We start from the raw sequence: 22,982 nt of genomic DNA, 5'->3' as shown, positions 1-22,982 counted from the left end.
CATTGTCTGATTTTTAAAGAATTTATTTCCAAATTAACGTGGAAAATAAGTATTTGATCACCTACAAACAAGCAAGATTTCTGGCTGTCAAAGAGGTCTAACTTCTTCTAACGAGGTCTAACGAGGCTCCACTCGTTACCTGTAATGGCACCTGTTTTAACTCATTATCGGTATTAAAGACACCTGTCCACAGTCAGTCAGTCACACTCCAAACTCCACTATGGCCAAGACCAAAGAGCTGTCGAAGGACACCAGAGAAAAAAATTGTAGACCTGCACCAGGCTGGGAAGACTGAATCTGCAATAGGTGAAACGCTTGGTGTAAAGAAATGAACTGTGGGAGCAATTATTCGAAACTGGAAGACATACAAGACCACTGATAATCTCCCTCGATCTGGGGCTCCATGCAAGATCTCACCCCGTGGCGTCAAAATGATAACATGAACGGTGAGCAAAAATCCCAGAACCACACGGGGGGACCTAGTGAATGACCTACAGAGAGCTGGGACCACAGTAACAAAGGCTACTATCAGTAACACAATGCGCCACCAGGGACTCAAATCCTGCACTGCCAGACGTGTCCCCCTGCTGAAGAAAGTACACGTCCAGGCCCGTCTGCGATTTGCTAGAGAGCATTTGGATGATCCAGAAGAGGACTGGGAGAATGTGGTATGGTCAGATGAAACCAAAATAGAACTTTTTGGTAGAAACACAGGTTCTTGTGTTTGGAGGAGAAAGAATACTGAATTGCATCCGAAGAAAACCATACCCACTGTGAAGCATGGGGGTGGAAACATCATGCTTTGGGGCTGTTTTTCTGCAAAGGGACCAGGACGACTGATCTGTGTAAAGTAAAGAATGAATGGGGCCATGTATCGAGAGATTTTGAGGGAAAATCACCTTCCGTCAGCAAGGGCATTGAAGATGAGACGTGGCTGGGTCTTTCAGCATGACAATGATCCCAAACACACAGCCAGGGCAACAAAGAAGTGGCTTCGTAAGAAGCATTTGAAGGTCCTGGAGTGGCCTAGCCAGTCTCCAGATCTCAACCACATAGAAAATCTGTGGAGGGAGTTGAAAGTCTGTGTTACCACACTTGCATGGCTGTCACCCCTGGAGGAAGCATCTTCTGAAGACTGAACACAAAAAAGCCCGCCCGTCTCATCAGACCTTAGGACATGGTTCCAGTCATCCATGTGCTTTGTTGACATGTCTTCAGCAAACTGCTTGCAGGCTTTCTCGTGTACTGTCTTCAGAATAGGCTTCCTCCTGGGGTGATAGCCATGCACACCAATTTGATGTAGAGTTCAACGTATGGTCTGAGCACTAACAGGCTGACCCTCCACCTCAATCTCTGCAGCAATGCTGACAGCACTCCTGTAACGAGTCACATGACATTTTGGAGGGAAAATGACAAGCAGTACTCAAATTGGACATTTAGGCATATACGTAGTTTCTATGGGGTGTACTCACTTTTGTTGCCAGGGGTTTGGATATTAATGGCTATATTTTAAGTTATTTTGAGGGGAAAATAAATTAACTCTATTATATAAGCTGAGCACAGACTACTTATCATTGTGTCAAAGTGTCATTTTGTCAGTGTTGTCCCATGAAAAGATATACTTAAATATCTGCAGAAATGCGAGGGGTGTACTCACTTTTGTGATACACTGTACAAACACAGTATCTACATAGATCCATATAATAACACGTAACCAAAAAAATGTAATTTAGTTCTATGGGTAAAATGGCTTCGATGTCTGTGTAAATTTCGTTACAAGCGTGGCCACAGAACAAATTCAACCCCTAAGTCAAGCACATCTGTCGCTGCTGGACGCACCAAAATGCACTTATGGTCTAACTGTGTATACATACACACGTCTGCGAGGGGTGATGAGGTTTATGTGAGTGTGTATGAAAATGTGAACGAGCGCGAAAAGGCGGGGCGAGCGAGGAGAAGCATGACCTACATTTGGCAAAGCTCATCGTATGAGCATGAAACTGCCTAACATCACCCCAGAGCTCCTCAGCACGGAGCCACGTGATTGGCTGCTTTCAGCTCTAGCCTGACAACAGCACTGGCATCACCCAGGGGGGTGGGGGCAGGGGGTAAAGATGAGGATATGGGGCGGGGGGGGCACATACATTAAAAAATAAATCAACAAAAAAATGGAAGAAAGCACGTGATGACAAGGTCAGGGTGACACTTGTCACACATTTGCGTATTTACATTTGATTCCCTGATTGGGTGTGGGAAGCTGTTCCTCCGATGAAATTTTAGTCAAGGATATCTTGCGCTAAAGATAAGATCAGGACTTTGTCATATTATAAGCAACGATGATAAAATGTGTGATTGTCACATCCTAGTTTTCTTTTTTGTCACACTTTTCATGAGCAGTGTATTAATTGGATGGTTTTTAAGGACGGGCGCCTGAAAAGGAGTGACTGATGGGTGCTGACTTTGTTGTAGCAAACAGTGACAATACTGAGGCAATTTGTAGCGCAACACCTCTTCAGCTGACAAAGACACAAGTGGGCACACACACATGCACGCAGGCAAATTCACACATCCACTACTTTGACAACGTGCCTCCGCTTTTCTCTTTCCCAGAGATCCCCAGGCACAAGGCATTGTGGGATTCTCTCTGGCAAGGCGCGGGCTCTTCACAGCTTTAATCTTTAAGTTGTTTCCATAGAAACGATATGTTCACTCTGTAACTGTCGGATGGCTTGTAAAGCCAGACGTATATAGGGGAATGTCCTCGCTGAACGCGAGCCCTTACCTGAGTCGATAATAAAGAGCACGTCCTAAATCACTGTACATCGATACATTGATTATAAATAATGAGGAGTAAGTATTGAGCATGCAGCACTCAGTACTTTAATTATTAATATCCTTATTCCTAGAGTCTGTTTTTTTTTTTTTTTTTTTTTGTTCTGCCGCAATCACAGCTAATTTATATGCTCATATACTTGCTGGTTTGTTGAGGACACTTGGTGCACAGTTGGGGTTATTTAAGGTAGCCCCCCCACCCTCTCTATAACATCTAGCTTGATACAGCAGACAGTGAATGCCTGCCTACCAGATCAGGGTTCATCATTAATTTCAGTCAACATGCAAGTCCAAATTTAGAGGGTCAGTTTTGCAATAAACTTCAAGTCAGGGTTGCATCTATTTAGAGAAGGATATAAGTGTGTTCCTTTTTTTGTTACCTGAAAATCATCTCTTACTGTGGTCCCAGATTTCTGGACCAGAAGAATGTGAGAACAGGTGGCAAGGAATACATTAAAGGGAACGGATAGAAAGATTTGTAGTTCTTAAAAGATAAAGGTTAAGACGAGTTAAAATAATTTTATATTAAAACCCACTTGATGTTTTCCTTTTAATACAATTTGTAAAATTAGTTTAACTAGTAGGTCGCCATTGTTGTTGACACTGTAACTGTTCAGCCCTTTCAGTTTGAACCCGAGAGGGACATTAACGAGCATGACAGTATACAGTGATAACTCAGCTCACGAACATAATTGGTTCCCAGAAAGTGTGTGTAAGGCGAAAAGTTCGTCTTCCGAACATTCATTTCCCATAAGAAACCATTAAAATGAGAATAATCCGTTCCCAGGTCCCCATAAAACATAATTTTCTACTAAATAAGCCTTAAAACTACACAAAAATATACCTTATTTTCTTTAATGTCTTCTTAGGCTTAACACTAGCCTGTGGTGGGGTCTTTTTCGGTCCCATAATAGCAAAAGTACACTCAATATGGTCCAAAATGTCTATTAAACACAAACCACGTCCGCACTCAACGAAAGGGAGGGGACGAACTGGGACGCCGTGAGCATGCGTCAGCTTCTCGTGGCGCTGTTGGACCGCGTGGTTTGGTTCGTCCGCCGAAAACTAGTTCGTCAGCAGAGACTATATGCTCGCGAATTTAATGTTCTTGAGGCAAAAAGTTCGTGAGCTTAAGCGTTCGTGAGCTGAGGTATCACTGTATATTGATATTTCACAAAACGGGCAGCAAAAGCAAAATCAACAGGAAAGACGGGATAGGACGAGACGAGAGTAGGACAAAATCAGTGTTCTGTCAAAATGTGCCACACCGGTGAAACGTCTACAAGAGGCGAATTTGACATCTAAAGTATGTGCTTTCAGCTTGTTGTGTTTAGATGCATACAGACAGAACATACTAAAGATGCCTTAAGAAAATACTTCGAGGTTTTTCACTTTACGCGGTCGGCTCTGTTCTCCATTAACAGCGATATGTTAGGGATCACTGTATATTTGTTTTCTCATAGGAGTTTAATTTAAGAGGTGGGACTCTTGAGATAGGTGTTCCAAATATATTTGATCTCAATGGATCTCCAAGTTATTGTTGAAAGATGAGAAAACTGAAGTTGAGTTCATCTTCTTAGAAAACAAAGTAGATTATTTAATAGAAAAGCTTGCATTGTAGAATAAAAACTCACGGCTGATCAATTGTTATGAACACACCTTCTCAACAGACAGTGACCAGTAGTAGGAGTCTTCCCCCAAAGACACAAGTCACCCGTTCGCTGCCTATGTGCCGGTTTCCATGGAGACACACAGTTAAAAATAACATGGGCGATGGCTTGTTTTGTGCCATTCCAACAACATGACGATATATTCTCAAACACACACTTTAATAAAAACTTACATAGCATTTTTTAATGCCATTCGCTTACAGCTGCAATGTTGCACTGTTTTGTTTATCAACAGTTTCAATAGGTCCACCAATTAACTATTTAAATCCATGCATTAAATATTATTTCCCCTGTTGAGTAAACAGTGGTAAGTCATTGGGCTCTTTGTCTATTAGCGCAATGTTTTTTTATGTTTTGTTTTGATTTTTTTTTTTTTTTTAACCTTTATTGAGTCAAGCCCGTCTTTTAAACTAGAAATACAGTATAGTTATCTATAGACACACTACCAAAGAAATAGGTTATGAAAAGTGTTTAAAATGAAATAATTCTAAGCCCTAAAACTACACTAGGTACCTATCGTTTAGAAGTCAATGAGAGATAAGAGAGAAGAATCCATGCTGAAAGGAATTGACTGTATCCAAAATAATTCATCCAATAGAAGTAGCTGTTGGCCAAGTAGAATAGAGCTGAATAGATTAGAATAATTTCCCCCCTCCAGTTTACAGCCAGCAAATACACTCCTCTTTAGGAATACTGTTGGAAAATTGGGTTGTGGAAACACTGCAGAAGCCTCAAAAATCTTGAAAACCACACAATAACAACATTAAATATTAAAACTATTAAGGCCTTTTTCACACAACACTTGGTTGTCTCAGTTGTGGAACAGAGCCTATGGTCCAGGACAACACGCCATTTTTGGAAGCCTAGTTACGTTTCTGTGACGCCAATCCCAAATTGAACGTTTATCAATTTGAGGCACCTGTTTTGACATTGTATTTGAAGCTTATATAAGTATAACACCATTTACCATTTGTCTTTTTTTTTTTCTTTTTTTTTTTTTTTCTTTTCTTTTTAAGTATATAGCTGTCAGAATTTCGTTGTTCAATTCAACTTTGGCAGTGTCTGAAACAAATTCACTCAGGAATGTGTCAAATTTGGAAGAATATTGTTTTCTACAATTATATACATTATAAACTGTATATGGCAAATAAAAGACCATACCTGCTTTTTCACCAGGAAAGAAAATTTGATTCTATCTTACTGATCTCTATGTCTTTTCAGTAAAATACAGTAGAACACAGTGTATTCAAAGTTTTCTGAACTTTTTTTTTTTTTTTTTTTTTTTTTTTTTTTACAAAAACTACAGAAAATTGGACTTTTCTGAAAATAGAAGTGTATCTTTGATGTTCATAATTTTTGCATTTTTGATATCTCTAAAAGTGGTTTGTCACAGGCTTATATTGTTTTGTTAAACTTTATATTGTGTAATGTATCCATGATATACTGTATATTGTGCTTCGCCACTTTTATGCCCAATCAAAAACACCCTTCTGCTAACTACCACAGCCCATACTCTGTGAATTCAATACATACACCTTTTCTAGCCTTGAGTAAAATACCTCAATCTTAAATCCATGGGCGAGTGTTGAAATTTAGTTGTTGTTTTTTTTTTCTTTTGGTATCTTTTCGCGCATTCACAAACAACGCTGAGTTTAAATTCAAATTTGTGCATCGCTGCCATCTGTTGGTGGTTTTGCATCATTACAAGTGAATCCACTGTTTGAAGTTGCAGTAAAGGGATGCGTCAAACTTTTCTCCACTCCTCCATGTAAAAAAGATAAAACCGCGTTAATGGCAGTGAATGAGTAAATATAGATAGCATTAAAATGAAAATGAAATGAAAAAAATATATATACTTTACAAGTAGTGAGTTTTATAATCCGTCCATCTGTCTCTATTATTTTGAAATAATTATTATAAGAACTTTTGTTTTTTTTATACAGATTTATTCTCCAACAGGTGTATTTTATTAAGTCGCTACAGTCGAGCTAATGACGTTTAGATGCTCTACTGTGGTGTGCAGAATCAGGATAATCCCTAAAAACTTTTTTAAAAAATTTTTGTTATAATTTTGTCCATTTTGCCATAGTGGCTGTGACATAATAGCTATTTAAAACATATATATATGGCGGAAAGCACTCAGGTGACTTGAAGTTCCGCTCTGAGACCACCAATTTGGCTGAATTTCAAAATTGTCCAATATGCACATGTGATACATTATTGGAAAGCTTAAAATCTCAATTTTCTGGGGGAAGAAAACGTTTGAACAGGAGGGCATTTAAAAAATAAATAAATAAATAAACAGCGAAACCCTAACTGGAGGTAGGAGCATGACAGAGCATAATTAAAGACGCCATGATTTTAACGAGGTATTATCGCGTATTTACCTTGTTTCAATCCAAAAACTCCATGTAGCATGTATCATCGAGTTTCAAGACACAGATGTGAATGACAACAGCCGGATTTTGGGGGGATTTTATGGGTGAAACATGGTAATATAACAAGGGTCGCCATGCAGAAAAATCGCAGACATCAAGGAGTTGTCGAGATTTTCTTTTTCATATATTTACTAGGGCTGTCAAAATTATCGCGTTAACGGGTGGTAATTAATTTCTTTAATTAATCACGTTAAAATATTTGACGCAATTAACGCACATGCCCCGCTCAAACAGATTAAAATGACAGCACAGTGCAATGCCAGCTTGTTACTTGTGTTTTTTGGAGTTTTGTCGCCCTCTGCTGGCGCTTGGGTGCGACTGATTTTATGGGCTTAAGCACCCATGAGCATTGTGTAATTATTGACATCAACAATGGTGGGCTACTAGTTTATTTTTTGATTGAAAATTTTACAAATTTTATTAAAATAAAAACATTAAAAGGGGTTTTAATATAAAATTTCTATAACTTGTACAAACATTTATCTTTTAAGAACTACACGTCTTTCTATCCATGGATCGCTTTAACAGAATGTTTAATAATGTTAATGCCAACTTGTTGATTTATTGTTATAATAAACAAATACAGTACTTATGTACCGTATGTTGAATGTATATATCCATCTTTTCTTGTCTTGTTATCTTTCCATTCCGACAAAAATTTACAGAAAAATGTGGCATATTTTATGGATGGTTTGAATTGCGATTAATTACGATTAATTAATTTCTAAGCTGTAATTAACTCGATTAAAAATTTCAATCGTTTGACAGCCCCAATAGTTACCCTTTTAAACTTTTTTTTTCTCCAATTTTTCTTTGTTTGGATCGATTATTAATCATCTAACATATTGGGGAAAATGCGACAGTAACAAAAAAAATACAATTAAGCGATAGTTATGCGGTAGATATCCGTGACTTATTTACAGACACCATTTTTTTCATTGTGACGTTAAATGTTTAAAAGTTTAAAATATACGAGTGAATAATTTTTTTAAGTCTTTTTTTTTTTTTTAAACGAAATATTAGACATCAATACTAAGCTAAAAATGACAGACATTTTGAATAATAAATATGATTACCTTCTTTTTATGGCTGAGTTGAAACAAAAGCGGTTGCGCGACATCTGTAAATGGGGGTTTCCAGGGTAAAACGGACAAATTAAAAATAGTTCGGGCCTTAATGCGCCATGAATCTGCTATGGCCGCATATCGACATATTGTTCTATCAAACACAACAGTTCTTTTGACTTAAAATACACTAGTTTATTTTAAAGATGGGTGCAAGAGCAGAAACTGCTTTAATACACCTGTGACCATGGGCAAGACCAGAGAGCTTTCGAACGACACCAGAGAAAAAATGTTCAGCTCCACAAAGCTGAAAAAGGCTATGGGACAATTGGAAAGCAGCTTGGTGAGAACATATCAACAGTTGCAAGAATTGTTAGACTAAGGAAAAGGCTAAACATGTCTGATAATCTACCTCGGACTGGGGCTCTATGTAAAATCTCTCCTCATGGGGCATCACTTATAATGAGAAAAGTGGGGGCTCAGCCTAGAACTACACAGCAGGAGCTGGTCAATGACCTGAAGAAAGCTGGATCCACAGTTTCAAAGGCTACTGTCAGTAGAACACTACGGTGCAATGGTTTAAATAATGCATTGCTCAGAAGGTTCCCCTGTTGAAGCCAGTACATGTGAAGGCCCGTCTGAAGTGTACCACGGACCATCTGAATGATGCAGAGGTGTAATGGGAGAAAGTCATGTGGTCAGATAAGACCAAAGTAGAACTTTTTGTTGCAAACTTTACTCGTCGTTTGTGGAGAAAAAAAAGTGTCTGACCTCTGTAATTGCAACAATTGCTTCTGCACTAAATATTAGCACTGATTTTTCTCAGGAGTACAAATACGAACCCCAGTAAATTACAAACAAGTTATTGAAAAATCATACAATGTGAGTTCCGGATTTTTTTTTTAGATTATGTCTCTATAAATTGAAATATATCTATGATTGAAATTTCAGCCCTCTACCAATTTTCTAAGTGGGCGAACTTGCAAAAGCATAATCTTCATTTATCCATATCTTCATTTATTTTGCGTGCAATGAAAAAACAAAAGAGAATGGAAAAAAATAATAATAAAACCTTATCATTTTACACAAAACTCCAAAAATGGACCGGACAAAAGTATTGGCATCCTTTGAAAAGTCATGTGATCTAATTTGTGTAATTAACAGCACCTGTTACTTACCTGTGGCACATAGCAGGTGGTGGCAATAACTAAATCACACTTGCAGCCAGTTCAAATGGATTAAAGTTGACTCTACCTCAGTCCTGTTTCCTTGTGTGTACCACATTGAGCATGGAGAAAAGAAAGATGACCAAAGAGCTGTCTGAGGACTTCAGAAGCCAGATTGTGAGGAAGCATCAACAATGTCAAGGCGACATTTCTATCTCCTAAGACCTGAATGTTCCTGTGTCTACCGTGCGCAGTGTCATAAATAAGAGCAAAGGCCATGGCACTGTGACTAACCTCCCTATATGTGGACGGAAAAGAAAAATTGACGGGCGATTTCAACGAAAGATATGGGGATGATGGATAAAGAACCTCGACTAACATCCAAACAAGTTCAAGCTATCCTGCACTCCGAGGGTACAACAGTGTCAACCCGTACTATTCGTCGGCGCCTGAATGAAAATGGACTCTGTGGTACGATACCCAGGAAGACCCCACTTCTGACCTAGAGTCTGCCAAAACTTACCTGAGAAAGCCAAAAACGTGTGAGGCCTTCAAGGAAAAGAACACGGTCCCCACAGTCAAACATGGTGGAGGTTCCCTGATGTTTCGGGGGGGGGGGGGGGTTGCTGCCTCCGGCACTGTACTGCTTGACCGTGTGCATGGCATCATGAGGTCTGAAGACGACCAACAAATTTTGCAGCATAATGCAGGGCCCAGTGTGAGAGAGCTGGGTCTCCATCAGAGGTCATGGGTCTTCCAGCAGGACAATGACCCAAAGCACACTTCAAAAAGCACTAGAATATGGTTTGAGAGAAAGCACTGGAGACTTCTAAAGTGACCACCAATGAGTCTAGACCTTAATCCCATAGAACACCTGTGGAGAGATCTGAAAATGGCAGTTTGGAGAAGGCACCCTTCAAATCTCAGAGACCTGGAGCAGTTGGCCAAACAACAATGGTCTAAAATTCCAGCAGAGCATCGTAAGACACTGATTGATTGATGGATAACGGAAGCGGTTGTTTGCAGTCATTTTGTCTAAAGGTTGTGCTACCAAGTATTAGGCTAAGGGTGCCAATACTTCTGTCCGGCCCAGTTTTGCAGTTTTGTGTAAAATGATAATGATTAATTTTTTTGCCATTCTCTTTTGTGTTTTTTAATGTAAGCAAAATAAATGAAGATATTACTACAAAGCATTTGTAATTGCAATCATTTTCTGGGAGAAATTGAGCATTTCCCGACAGAATTGCAGGGGTGCCAATACTTTTGGCCAGCAGTGTATATATAATAATAAATTCCCCACTAACCAATTCAGATAATCATCAACATGAATATAAATGAATCTTTCAATCGCACACACTTGTTACTCCAGATATTATTTGAAAGAGGACTATGAGACAATAGTGCAGGTGCGCATCACAAAAAAAGGGATAGGGAATTAGATTCACAGAAACATTATGAATATGGATGCAGTGAAGTACAAAGGTGTATCAGGGCCACACTGGAAAGAAAATGAATTACATGATGAGATTAAAAGTAAAATCTGTGTCTGTGTGTGTGTGTGTGGGGGGGGGGGGGGGGGGGGTCCATCCTATCCACCAACACAATAGCTCTCTTTGGTACTCACTAAGAGGGAAAAATCTTTCTTATTCTAGTGCCATTGACAGCAATTGGTGCTCAGTCTATTTTGACACTGCCAACATTTCAAATCAAATTAGATTGGGCAGCTGTACAAATCAATGGCAACCACTGAGTTAATTCCTAATAGTTCAGATTTAATGAGTAAATCGAAATTGTATTTATAATAAAATAATTGATTAGTGCCAGTGACAAGGTGGGTCATCTGTTTTTTAGACTGTATTTCTGATTATTTTGATACCATCTATGTTTTTAATGTCATGGTTGAGAACTGCGAGTTCCTCAAGTCAGCTGCCGATGCCATAAAATCTAGCCGTACCCCCCACCACCATCACCACCACCCAAAAAAAAAAAGATTCAGATTACAGCAGATTACAGCAAAGAGGAGTCTTTTCTCCTTTTATATATTTGGAAAAATATTGGGGGGGGTTCGCATCACGGGATGAGATTGCCTTCTTTTTTATGTAATTATTAAATTATTTTAGTTTACAACATGTTTACTGCACACACATGAGCATACTTTGGCTGTCACTTATAGCGTAGAAGCATGTGATACACTTTCACAGCATGTGGTGGATTAATGCATTAATACTTTGTAGCTGAGCACCCCCCACCACACCACCCTTTTCCACATATTACTGCATCATGAGGAGATTATGGTCAGGGACAGGCCATGCCCGGGTGGGACCCTACCATTTCACTCAAATTTTAAGGGGGGGATTTCATGTGGAAAACGCCGTTTTAAGCACAAAGTCATTTCTTGCAGAAACATGCACCCCAAAAAAGAAAGACTTCCATTTCCCTACTGGACTAAGCAGAGATATTTTTGAGCTATTGTTGGACTATCTGATGATGAGAGGGGAAAGAAGGGACAGAAGGTGGGCGGGTGACGCAGCGGAGGGGGAGGTTGTGTGCCTACAGATGTTGCTCGTCTGAATGTTTCATTCAGTGAGGAAATATTTGGATCTGAGTTTACAAGAGTGATTTAAGAGCTGGAACGTGATGAGCAGAAAACAAAGGAACAAAAAGGGGAAAAGAGAACAAATGAGCGACTGCTAAACATGGCTTTGGTCTGTGTCGGAATTGGCTGTGCCCCTGTGCCATCTAAAGGTAGGGTTAATAATGCAATATTCAATAGCTTGTAATAATAATACATTTTAGTCTGTTTTATAGAGAAGCAAATAGTCATGTGAAAATGGCATTAGTGGAAAGAAGTGCTCCACGGATGTGAACTGAAATACAGTATAATATTTTTACCATGATAGCTTTTGCATTACGAATAGTCCTGCTCAAATTTGAGCCCTTTAGGAAGCAACAATATTAACCTAAAAGTCGTTCTTTCACCCTTAAATTTAATGACTAAGACTAAAAAAACCTCAAATGAAAATGTTTATAAATGTCAGTCGTTTTGTTAAGTTTGTTTGTTGGTTTGTTTACAAATAGGATGTCTATTGAAATGGATTTCAGCATTTGCAGTTTGTGGTAAATAAAGGAAAGTTATGGTAATGGTCAAAGGTGGTTTCTGGCACGGGCGGGTTGGGCGGTCGCCTGGGGCGGCAAATTGCTAGGGGCACATGCACGTGAGTGACTGTCTGCAGGGGGCGCCAATAGTAATAGTAGACAGTTGTTACTGTCTGCATGCAACACTACAAGAAGAAGGAGGTGGGAAAGAGATTGGATCAGGTAACAGTGCCATTCATCTAGGGTTGACACTTTGATTCTTATTGTGCAATGAATCTTTTTTTTTTTAAAACTTGAATATTTGACGTAATTGTATAATGTATATTATTATAATAATAATATAATAATAATATTGTTCGTTCATTGCATAACTGGGAAGTCAAGTCACATTGCAGAACGAATCATCTCAGCAATCTCAGGACCGAGTAACTGAACGGGAAGTGACATAATTCAGTCCTCCCCTCCGCCTCCAGACTGGCTGCTTATTGGCCACACGTGGAAGCAAGTGATAGACGCCCTGATTTTCTTTCCGCTCCCTCCCCTGCCTGCAATGAGGCTGGCGTTTAATTGGTCATGCGCGATGTCAGATGCTGCAGCTTGCATCTCAACTCTCAATGCCCTCCCACGCAAGTCCCAACTTCCTTAAGAACGAATCAGAGCAGAAGGTAATTAGTTCAGTCTTGTTCCGATTCAACATTAGTGTCACAGTCGTTGTCACTTGCCGCTGCAGTCGCATCGCGCTCTGTGTGTTGGCTTTCAGCTCAACGGCAATGACTTTCGCATTTCGCCATTGCCTCCCGTGTGTTTTGCCCCAAACTTGTGCTCCAATCTAATCATCATCCATGATCTTATAACGCAGTCATGTGTGCCTTTTGACAAAATGCTACATGTGCACACGTGTACAGATGAAGTTAATGTAGTAGTCTCGAATCGATCGAATGGGTTTCACACTTACTTTGTTGTTAAGTTCATGGTGGGAGTCAGTGAAGAGGCAGGGAATATTAAATCATTCACTGCCATCAGCAGCGATAGACATCCAATCCATTTTGACAAAGAGGGGCTGACAGCGACCATTCGCTGAGAGCCCTGCCAGTCAAAATGGATTGGAGGTCTATCAACATCAATAGCAGCCAATGAGTTAATTTATTGAAATGACTTCGAAGCAGATACAATAGTAGGAAGGTTGTTGATCTGTTGTAAATAGGAATATCCCAAACTTACCATGTGGTCAATGTAAAAACAGTTCATTTTTAGATCAGATCTGTTTTGAATATCACCGCCAACAGCAGCCAATAGGTAAAGTTACATGCTCCAAGTTGCTCACCTTTTTTTTCTTTCCCTCCCTCTTTTGCCTCTTTTCTCAGCCGTGTCAAACTTGGATATAGAGAGCAAGCTGTCAGCCCACTATGAGGCCCCATGGCACCAACAACACAATGTGTTCCATCCTTGCACCCGACCGCCATGTCTGGAGGAGCTACACAAAAATGCCCAGTTCAGCCTCCGAGCCCTGCACAGAGGTGACGACTATCACAGCCTCACCCCGCTACGTCTGTTTGAATACACATGTTCACGTGTAGAACTGCAATTTTCAGACGAAAAACAGAATGAGCGCTCCACGAGTCGGGAGAAGAACAGAGTAACCATCTCCATCTCGACGGTGCCCCCAATACCAACCTTCCCCTCACCGCATTCTATTAGGCGGCAACAGAGAAGCCGGTTGGCGCGAGCGGTAAGCACAACTCGTTCAAGGCGAGTCAGCGGATGCACTGTGGCCAGTTGCTGGGTGTATGGCGGATAGTCACCAACTGTAATTTTTTCATGATGTTTCTCCCACGTCGCACATGGCGTGGCAAAATTTATGTCTACGGAACGAATGAGCAACTGGAAATGAAACAAAAAACGTTAAAAGGAAAGGCAACACTTTGACCATGTTGATTTTGTTTAACACAGTATATTGAAAAAACACAGAAATACATTTTTCTGATGCGTAACAGTTGAGAAAAACGTAAATACAAGCCAGTATTTCAAGGAAGTCTTGTTTAGTATAAGTATATGTGCGGGTATAACTGACGTCAACAAAATGGCTGCGCTCCTAAGCGGTGTTTTTTTCTTAAATGTTTTTATTACATTAATAAAGGACAGGGGTCTGAAATTTTCATTTTGCGGGCCCAATTTAACATCCAATTGTAGTATTTGTGTTTTAAATGAATGAATCATTTGAAGGATTAATTTTTAAATTACCGCAAAAATGGTTTGAATAGCACTAATTAAAAAAATTAAAAAGTACGCAAATTTAAGAACGCTATTGGTAATAAAAATAAAAATAATTCTAAATAAAGTTAATTTTAAAAAACTTAAAACTTCAAAAACGTACATTCATTTATTCAACTTAAATTCATTTTTAAAAAAGTGGGGCCTGAGTGTATTTTGTCATGGTAATTGGGTTTATTTATTTTTATTTTGTTTTACAAATCTCTCGTGACCTCACATAACTTAACTCTTTGGCTGCCATTGACACCAATAGAATTCCAATCCATTTTTTGTCTCTTCTTATTTGAGCAAAAGATAAAACGTACATATATATACTGTACATTCACATATACAAAACACAAAATATAGTCCATTTAGCTGCGACAGTATCTCTACCCCACTACCAGCAATCTATCCAAAACAAAATATCGTTCAAAAAGGGCGTAGGAAGAAGTAAAACAACTATAAAGCTATAGAGCCCTGTTCAGCTTTAACCAATTATTTGAATTAGGGATGTCCCGATCCAGTTTTTCAGAGGATCGGAATCGGGTGAAAAGGATAAGGTTTTTAATTGAAAAAATAAATGAATGTTTTTCTGCTTCATGCTCATACAGCCTCTCACTCTCACTCCTGCTGCTTTTCTTGGTCAGCAGGCAAATATAGTTTGCTACTTAAAGTTAACCATGATTGACAGGTTTGTAGTTTTGACCTGGCGAGTGAAGGCGCTGTAGCTCTACTACCAAAGGCACAGATGTGTCACTCATCATTTAGCTTGTTACACACTGGCGGTAGTGTGCTGTGGCAACTCATTGTGTAAGTGAGAGGCTGTTCTCAGCAGCGTGAGTGGATTTGAGTGGACTCACTCAATGAAGCATTTAATAAAGATTAGGATTTTTCTACATTATTCTTTTTTAAAAACAAATCACATTATTAAGGTGGCACAGTGGGACAGTAGCATGTTTTTTTAAATGAAAAAAAAACTTTTTTTTTTTCGGTATCGGATCTAGACTTGGTACAAGCAGATTCTCAAAATCAGGTGACTCGGATTCTGACTCGGGTGCAAAAATATGGGACATCGGGACACCCCTAATTTAGACACCTTCTAAAACAACAGAAAAATCAATTTTAACTGGGATCGAATTATTGCTTCCAGTTGAAATGGATTGGACGTCATTTGCCATCGGTTTTCAATATCAATTTCCCTCTTTCACTAACAACCTGGACCTGGGCTGGCAGCGAATGAGTTAAGCTAAAGACAACTTTAAAAAGATGTCCACTGTAGTGACCCCTTCCCAGAAAGGGTTAAATACTTTGCGCAACCATTTCTCTCATGAAGATTATCTATAGACAAAGAAAGTAAAAACTGTTAGGATGACAATTCAACAATTTGAATTTATGTTTTGAACATTATTTTCTCAATATATTCAAACTGACCAAATTTTATTTTCTTGTTGCCATGCAGCAAGAAAGAGAAGAGCGAGAACGAGAGTTAGACTATCAACCCAGAAAGGTAAAAAAAAAAAAAAAGCAGTTCATATGTGTTAAGGCCATCGCAAAATTAATTTTGAAAAGTCTCCATTTCATTCTCATAGTCATTGTCATCATATAACATTATTTATCTCATTAAAGTTGTTGAACAATCATCGACTCCTTGGTGTTATCTAATGTTATTTCTGTTTCATTTTTTTTAAGGAGAGGATGGTGAGAGAAACCGAAATCCAAACCGTTCAGAGAAAAGTAAGGAGAGATGCAAGATCATGTTTTAGATCTTTGCCCACGCAAATCATATACTGTAGTATCAACTGATGTCATGAGTCTGTGCGCATGACATTGACTGTTACTGTTTTCCGCCTCTACAGGAGAGACCAAGCAAAGAAGCAGATATTCAGACAGTACAAAGAAAGGTAAGGAAGATTCTGAAAAGCTGCACTTCAAAGACTTCAAAAATGAGGCATGCTTATTCTCTGAAGGATAAAATGAAAGCATACAAATGAGGATTTCAGTAATAATAACAACTGTATTTATCAAAGAAAATAGGACACATAAGGACCTTGAATTGTGGTTTAAGAATATGCGTTGCAAATGGAACTCATTAATTCATCCTTTTATTTGGATTATTTTTTTTATACATCTTTTGTCTTTTCCTTTGTTGCACCATTTGTAGTTTGAGTGCTTTTACTCACTTCATCCTATCGACGGATGCATCTTTATGCCATGGAATCGAAAGGTATTGGACCTGTGTTGTGCGTTGAATTTCGTTTTATCCCATATTTACATGAGTTTTGCAATTTCATTTTTGTTGTTGTTCATTAGTGTATAGCATGGTCATTTCAGAAGTGGAGGGCATTCTCTCTTAAAATAAAATTCTTTTTTTTTTTAAAAAACCCGCAAACTTATTTGTTATCATATGTTTTGGAAAAACAAATCACAAAAAAATATCAAATCAATGACCCACTGTTTGTGGTTAAATTGTCCCTCATGTATGAAATGACCGAGCAGTACTTCCTTTATTATTCAGTCCTCACTTCCGCTAGAGCTCCTCAGTAGTAAGGTCCTGGGGGTGGATGAGATCCGTCCGGAGTTCCTAAAGGCTCTAAATGTTGTGGGGCTGTCGTGGCTGACACGCTTCTACAACATCTCGTGGACATCGGGGACACTGCCTCTGGATTGGCAGACCGGGTGGTGGTCCCCCTTTTTAAGAAGGGGGACCGAAGGGTGTGTTCCAATTATAGAGGGATCACACTCCTCAGCCTCCCCGGTAAAGTCTATTCAGGGGAGCTAGAGAGGAGGGTCCGCCGGGAAGTCGAAGCTCGGATTCAGGAGGAGGAGTGTGGTTTTCGTCCCGGTCGTGGAACGGTGGACCAGCCCTACACCCTTGGCAGGGTCCTCGAGGGTGCATGGGAGTTCGCCCAACCGGTCTACATATGTTTTTTGGATTTGGAGAAGGCGTTCGACCGTGTCCCTCGGGGAATCCTTTGGGGGGTGCTTCGGGAGTACGGGGTACCAAGCCCTTGGGAAGGGCTGTTCAGTCCCTGTTTGACTGGTGTCAGAGTTTGGTCCGCATTGCCGGCAGTAAGTCGGATTTGTTCTCAATGAGACAAGGTGGCCCTTTCTCACCGATTCTGTTCATAGCTTTTATGGACAGAATTTCTAGGCGCAGCCGAAGCGTTGAGAGTGCCCGGTTTGGTGGCCTCAGCATTGCATCTCTGCTTTTTGCAGATGATGTTGTGCGGTTGGCTTCATCAAGCCATGACCTCCAACTTTCACTGAAGCGGTTCGCAGCCGAGTGTGAAGCCGAAGCGGTTGGGATGAAGATCAGCACCTCCAAATCCGAGATCATGGTCCTCAGTCGGAAAAGGGTGGCGTACCCTCTGCGGGTCGGGGATGACATCCTGGCCCAAGTGGAGGAGTTCAAGTATCTTGGGGTCTTGTTCACGAGTGAGGGTAGGAGGGAGCGGGAGATCAACAGGCGGATCGGTGCAGTGTCTGCAGTGATGCGGACTCTGCACCAATCCGTAATGGTGAAGGAGCTGAGCCAAGGAGCTGAGCCAAAAGGTGTAGCTCTCGATTTACCAGTCAATCTACGTTCCTACCCTCACCTATGGTCATGAGCTGTGGGTCGTAACCGAAAGAACAAGATCGCGGATACAAGCAGGCGAAATGTGTTTCCTCCGCAGGGTGTCTGGGCTCTCTCTTAGAGATAGGGTGAGAAGCTCGGTCATCTGGGAGGGACTCGGTTTCAAGCCGCTACTTTTCCGCGTTGAGAGGAGCCAGTCGAGGTGGCTTGGGCATCTGGTTCGGATGCCTCCTGGACGCCTCCCTGGAGAGGTGTTCCGGGCATCTCCCACCGGCAGGAGACCCCGGGGACAACCCAGGACACGCTGGAAAGACTATGTCTCTCGGCTGGCCTAGGAACGCCCTGGGATACCGCCGGAGGAGGTGTTTGAAGTGGCTGTGAAAAGGGAAGTCTGGGGTTCCCTGCACAATCAGCTGCCCCCGCGACCCGACCCCGGATTAAGCGGTAGATGATGGATGGATGGATGGATGGATGGATGGATGGATGGATGGATGGATGGATGGATGGATGGATGGATGGATGGATGGATGGATGGATGGATGGATGGATGGATGGATGGATGGATGGATGGATGGATGGATGGATGGATGGATGGATGGATGGATGGATGGATGGCCCTTCTACTAGGTGATCATCCTTCACTGGGTTAGGTTAGAGTTAGTGTACTGTACTTTACTGTAGACAGACCAGGAATGATGACTACCTCCTCTTTTAATACTGCATGTTGTGGTTGACTTGCATTTCTAGGCTACCTCAACGGGCAAGGGAGACGATGATGAGACGTTAACGGGTCACATAGCAAAGACTTCAGCAGCTGCGGTACCCTCCACGCAAGAAAAAGAAACCAAATGGTCAAAGGAAAACACATCCCACTCTGATCAGAAGACAACTTCTGAGGATTCACGTGCCGTCTCCTCATGTATCATCCCCATCAATGTCACAGGTAAAATACATTATCAGAGAGCATTAAAAAGTGCAACTTGACCACCGTGAAAATATTTAAAACATCCTTCTTTCACTCTGGTATGTGATGATATTTCCGCAAATGACCCAACGACTATAACAATGAAAATATTTAACAATCATCCTCTCTTTCAGGAGTTGGATTTGATAGAGAGGCCAGTGCACGCTGCTCCCTTGTCCATTCTCAGTCAGTTCTTCAGAGAAGACGGAAGTTGAGGAGGAGGAAAACTATCACTGGAATACCCAAACGAGTACAACAGGACATGGGTATGTCTTGCTCATGATTTGTTTTGTTTTTTTTGGAGGAGGGGGTTTGCCTACTTTTTATAGATTCATGGATGGCTCAGATCTGAGTAAGGACCATATTAAGACGCTCACCCAGTGCTTCATTGTACAATAATGATTTTTTATTCAAGAAATACATTATGAGTAATTGAGTCTGTGCGTAATTCTCTTTGCTAATGTGTCCGTTGCATGCGCCACATGCGCTGAGCTGCACGCTAATCGGCAAGTAATTATAACTGGGTGCATTAGTATTGAAGTGCTGATCAGATCCAGAGCTCAAATCAGTTCTGCCTTGACAACTACAGTAATCCAAAGTCATACTCACTTTGGCACACCCCACTGCAGACTGCCCTCCCAAACCCATCCCTTCATCGTAAAGTACAGTAATTCCTAAAAAGTAAAACAGTGCAGAATCATTTCCCAAAATTAAGGCCTTGAATAGCTCTTAATAGACAAACAAACAATAAATGTTGCTCTTTTTTTCTGTACAAAGTATTTGCCATACAACTTTAGCGCAATGTCGGTCATTATTACCCCAAAGTGTTGTACTAGAAAACTACATCCAAAGGGGATGTAACAACTACCACCCCCACAAAAAAGTAAGTTAAAGCTCCAATAGATCTGAGCTATCTCCTGGTTCATATTTGCTTTTTTTTATTGATTTAATTTTTCATGTGCATGCATCCTTTAGACACAATGTACAATTGTAATGTGCATTGGACTAAATTTTGCCTTTAAAATGAGAGTTTCAAAGAGGCTATACTGATACTGATATGCTATACTTTTTATATTCGGAATGAAATCCAATTTAACAAATCAAAGATGCTAACGCACATTGTTACAGTCTTGTGGTTCACCATCTCTCCCTCATATCCCATGATGAAAGTGACTTTAACATTACTGAGACTCAGCATGCTATGTCATTTTACATTCAGACTCAGATGAATCACCAGTAGCAAGAGAGCGGACAGTAATTGTCCATGCCAATCCGCACCAACTCTCGCTGTGTCACGAAGACTTCTCAATTAGTGGTCGCCTTCACCACACTCGAGACTCTGGCTGCCAAACAGATGATTTCCTCATAGCATGTAAGTTCCTTTGAATGCTTCCTCATGTCATTCCTTCTCATTTGTCCACCAGGTTTTAAAAAGTGCTACCCAATAAAAACAACTAATTAGAAATCAAAACAAAAATTCTTACAAATATATTGTGACTGGATGGTCTAACGTCAGCTTAATACTATTGCTACATTTGAAAACGAAAATCATCTTTTGGCCTCACCATATAAGAATCTCAATTTTTAAGAACAGTGCACCCACTCTTTTGGCTCTGATAACTCCCAAATAACTTATACCAATCCCTCCCCCACGCACTAGCAGGGGTTTGTAACAGCCTACAAGTGACACAAGATGGCGGCAGAGCACTTCAAATAGAGAATTATTTTTACCTCAACGCCATGCATCTAGAACAGTGGTTCTTAACTGGGTTTCGATCAAACCCCAGGGCTTCGGTGAGTAAGCGTCAGGGGTTCAGTGAAGGTTAAAGGGAACCTCGGATTTAAAGTCTTATAGGGTCTAATAAGCCACAATTGTTCTCTTTTACTAAAATATGTTATCAGAAACACATAAAATATTACCATTGATTTTAAAATCTATAATATTTAGTACGTTTTGGCCTAGAGCGCCATGTATTAAGAGTGCAATAGACGCTCGGGGCGATGACATAGATTGTCACTGTCACTCGACGAATACTACCAGGTTATTGCAATTTCTTCTACGAGGCAAGACGTCCAACACATGCGCTCATCGGTTAAAAGCGGCGAGTACTTACAATTTGCGTTTTTATTGAGTCTTTTATTACCTTTTTATTGCCTCAAAATACTTTTTGCATGTGTTTCCCTCTCATACTTTTAAGCATTGTGTTTTCTTCTGGTAGTTCTAAAGCAGATTGTTGATCTGTTGACCACATTAGTCACACAGCATATTAAAACACCCTTATTTGATGTTACTACGTTTAAGTATTTTCTTAAGGCATCATTAGTATGTTCTCTCTGTATGCATCTAAACTAGGGCTGTCAAACGATTAAAATGTTTAATCGAGTTAATTACAGCTTAAAAATTAATAAATTGTAATTAATAGCAATTCAAACCATTTATAAAATATGCCTTATTTTTCTGTAAATTATTGTTAGAATGGAAAGATAAGACACAAGACGGATATATACATTCAACATACGGTACTGTATTTGTTTATTATAACAATAAATCAACAAGATGGCATTAACATTATTAACATTCTGTTAAAGCGATCCATGGATAGAAAGACTTATAGTTCTTAAAAGATAAATGTTAGTACCAGTTATAGAAAATTTATATTAAAACCCCTCTTAATGTTTTCGTTTGAATAAAATTTGTCAAATTTTCAATCAAAAAATAAACTAGTAGCTCGCCATTGTTGATTTAAAAAATTACACAATGCTCATGGTGCTGAAACCCATAAAATCAGTCGCACCCAAGCGCCAGCAGAGGGCGACAAAACACCAAAAAACACAAGTAACAAGTGGACATCACACTGTGCTGTCATTTTAATCTGTTTGAGCCGAGCATGTGCGTTAAATGCGTCAAATAATTTAACGTGATTAATTTTAAAAATTAATTACCGCCCGTTAACGCGTTTTTTTTTTCCTACTCTCTTCTTGTCTGAAATGTCGACAATGCTTCATGCTCATTAATGTTGTTCTCGGGTTCAAATTGAAAGGGTTGAACAGATGATATGTATATGTTGCTAGAGTTATACTTACCCGGCAGCGTAACCATGCGACGTCATCAAGAGGGGTTTCAATATCTAGTTATTTTAACTCATAATAACATTTATCTTCTAAGAACTACACATCTTTCTATCCGCGGACCCCTTTAAGAAACGCAGAGCACTATTTTGTACGCTGACTAAATCGAGGCGAAATGCCGTCTGGTTTGCCCTTAATTTACAAGCTTTATTTCAGTTCTTTCAACTGCTAGCCCTCTATCTAATGGGAGGAGAAATCGGTTTGCTCGGTGGAAGGTTGACTCGCACTCGGTTTGAGGAAGTATAACAGACCTAGAAGCAGCATGAACTGAGTTGATAATTAAAAAATATATATATATTTGTGTCATTTTACGTCATGAAAATAGTATGTGATGCAAGGATGCGATAATAAAATGAGAATGTAGACATGAAAACAAAAGGAGCAGGATGAAATGAAATGAGTTTCATTTTATTTAAAGCTTGAAAATCAACAGTAAAAGTCAAAATTATTTGTAGTAAATTAGAAATCTGGAACAAATTTGAACAGGAATTAACTTAGATATTAGCTTACAAGGTTTTGAATTCGTAAGAAAATGGCTTTATAATGAAATTCCGAAGTGTTCGGTGAATGCACATGTGAAACTCATGGGAATCGGTACCTTTGGCAAGGTTAAGAACCACTGATCTAGAATGTACAGAATTGCAAATCCATGTTACATCAAGTTTAATCATTTAACAAAAACAAACCATTTTAAGATGAGGCTCATTAATAATATTGGCATGCCAATACAAGACAGCAAAAATTGACATGAGTCAAATTTGCAAATACTCAATCGGGAATGTGCTGGAGTTCACTG

General features: G+C 39.8%; 1 protein-coding gene across 4 annotated transcripts in view; it reads left to right on the top strand.

The window, feature by feature from the left end:
* Positions 1 to 22,982, top strand: part of nhsb (Nance-Horan syndrome b (congenital cataracts and dental anomalies)) — an 83,174-nt gene that overhangs the window by 48,125 nt on the left and 12,067 nt on the right. The window contains exons 1-10 of one of the 4 annotated variants that reach the window (XM_057829368.1): positions 11,688 to 11,915; positions 13,631 to 13,783; positions 13,859 to 13,995; positions 15,979 to 16,026; positions 16,209 to 16,253; positions 16,376 to 16,420; positions 16,681 to 16,743; positions 18,841 to 19,036; positions 19,192 to 19,323; positions 20,277 to 20,429. In XM_057829368.1, the coding sequence (XP_057685351.1) occupies positions 11,867 to 11,915; positions 13,631 to 13,783; positions 13,859 to 13,995; positions 15,979 to 16,026; positions 16,209 to 16,253; positions 16,376 to 16,420; positions 16,681 to 16,743; positions 18,841 to 19,036; positions 19,192 to 19,323; positions 20,277 to 20,429 (1,021 nt within the window). In that variant the 5' untranslated portion in view covers positions 11,688 to 11,866. Of the gene's footprint in view, positions 1 to 11,687; positions 11,916 to 13,630; positions 13,784 to 13,858; positions 13,996 to 15,978; positions 16,027 to 16,208; positions 16,254 to 16,375; positions 16,421 to 16,680; positions 16,744 to 18,840; positions 19,037 to 19,191; positions 19,324 to 20,276; positions 20,430 to 22,982 lie in introns of those variants that run through there. The other 3 variants (XM_057829340.1, XM_057829348.1, XM_057829357.1) reach the window with 3 other exon arrangements.

Source organism: Corythoichthys intestinalis, chromosome 1 (assembly GCF_030265065.1).
Source record: "Corythoichthys intestinalis isolate RoL2023-P3 chromosome 1, ASM3026506v1, whole genome shotgun sequence".
In the NCBI taxonomy this organism is placed as follows: Eukaryota; Metazoa; Chordata; class Actinopteri; order Syngnathiformes; family Syngnathidae; genus Corythoichthys; species Corythoichthys intestinalis.
This window is presented reverse-complemented; position numbering and strand designations above follow the sequence as displayed.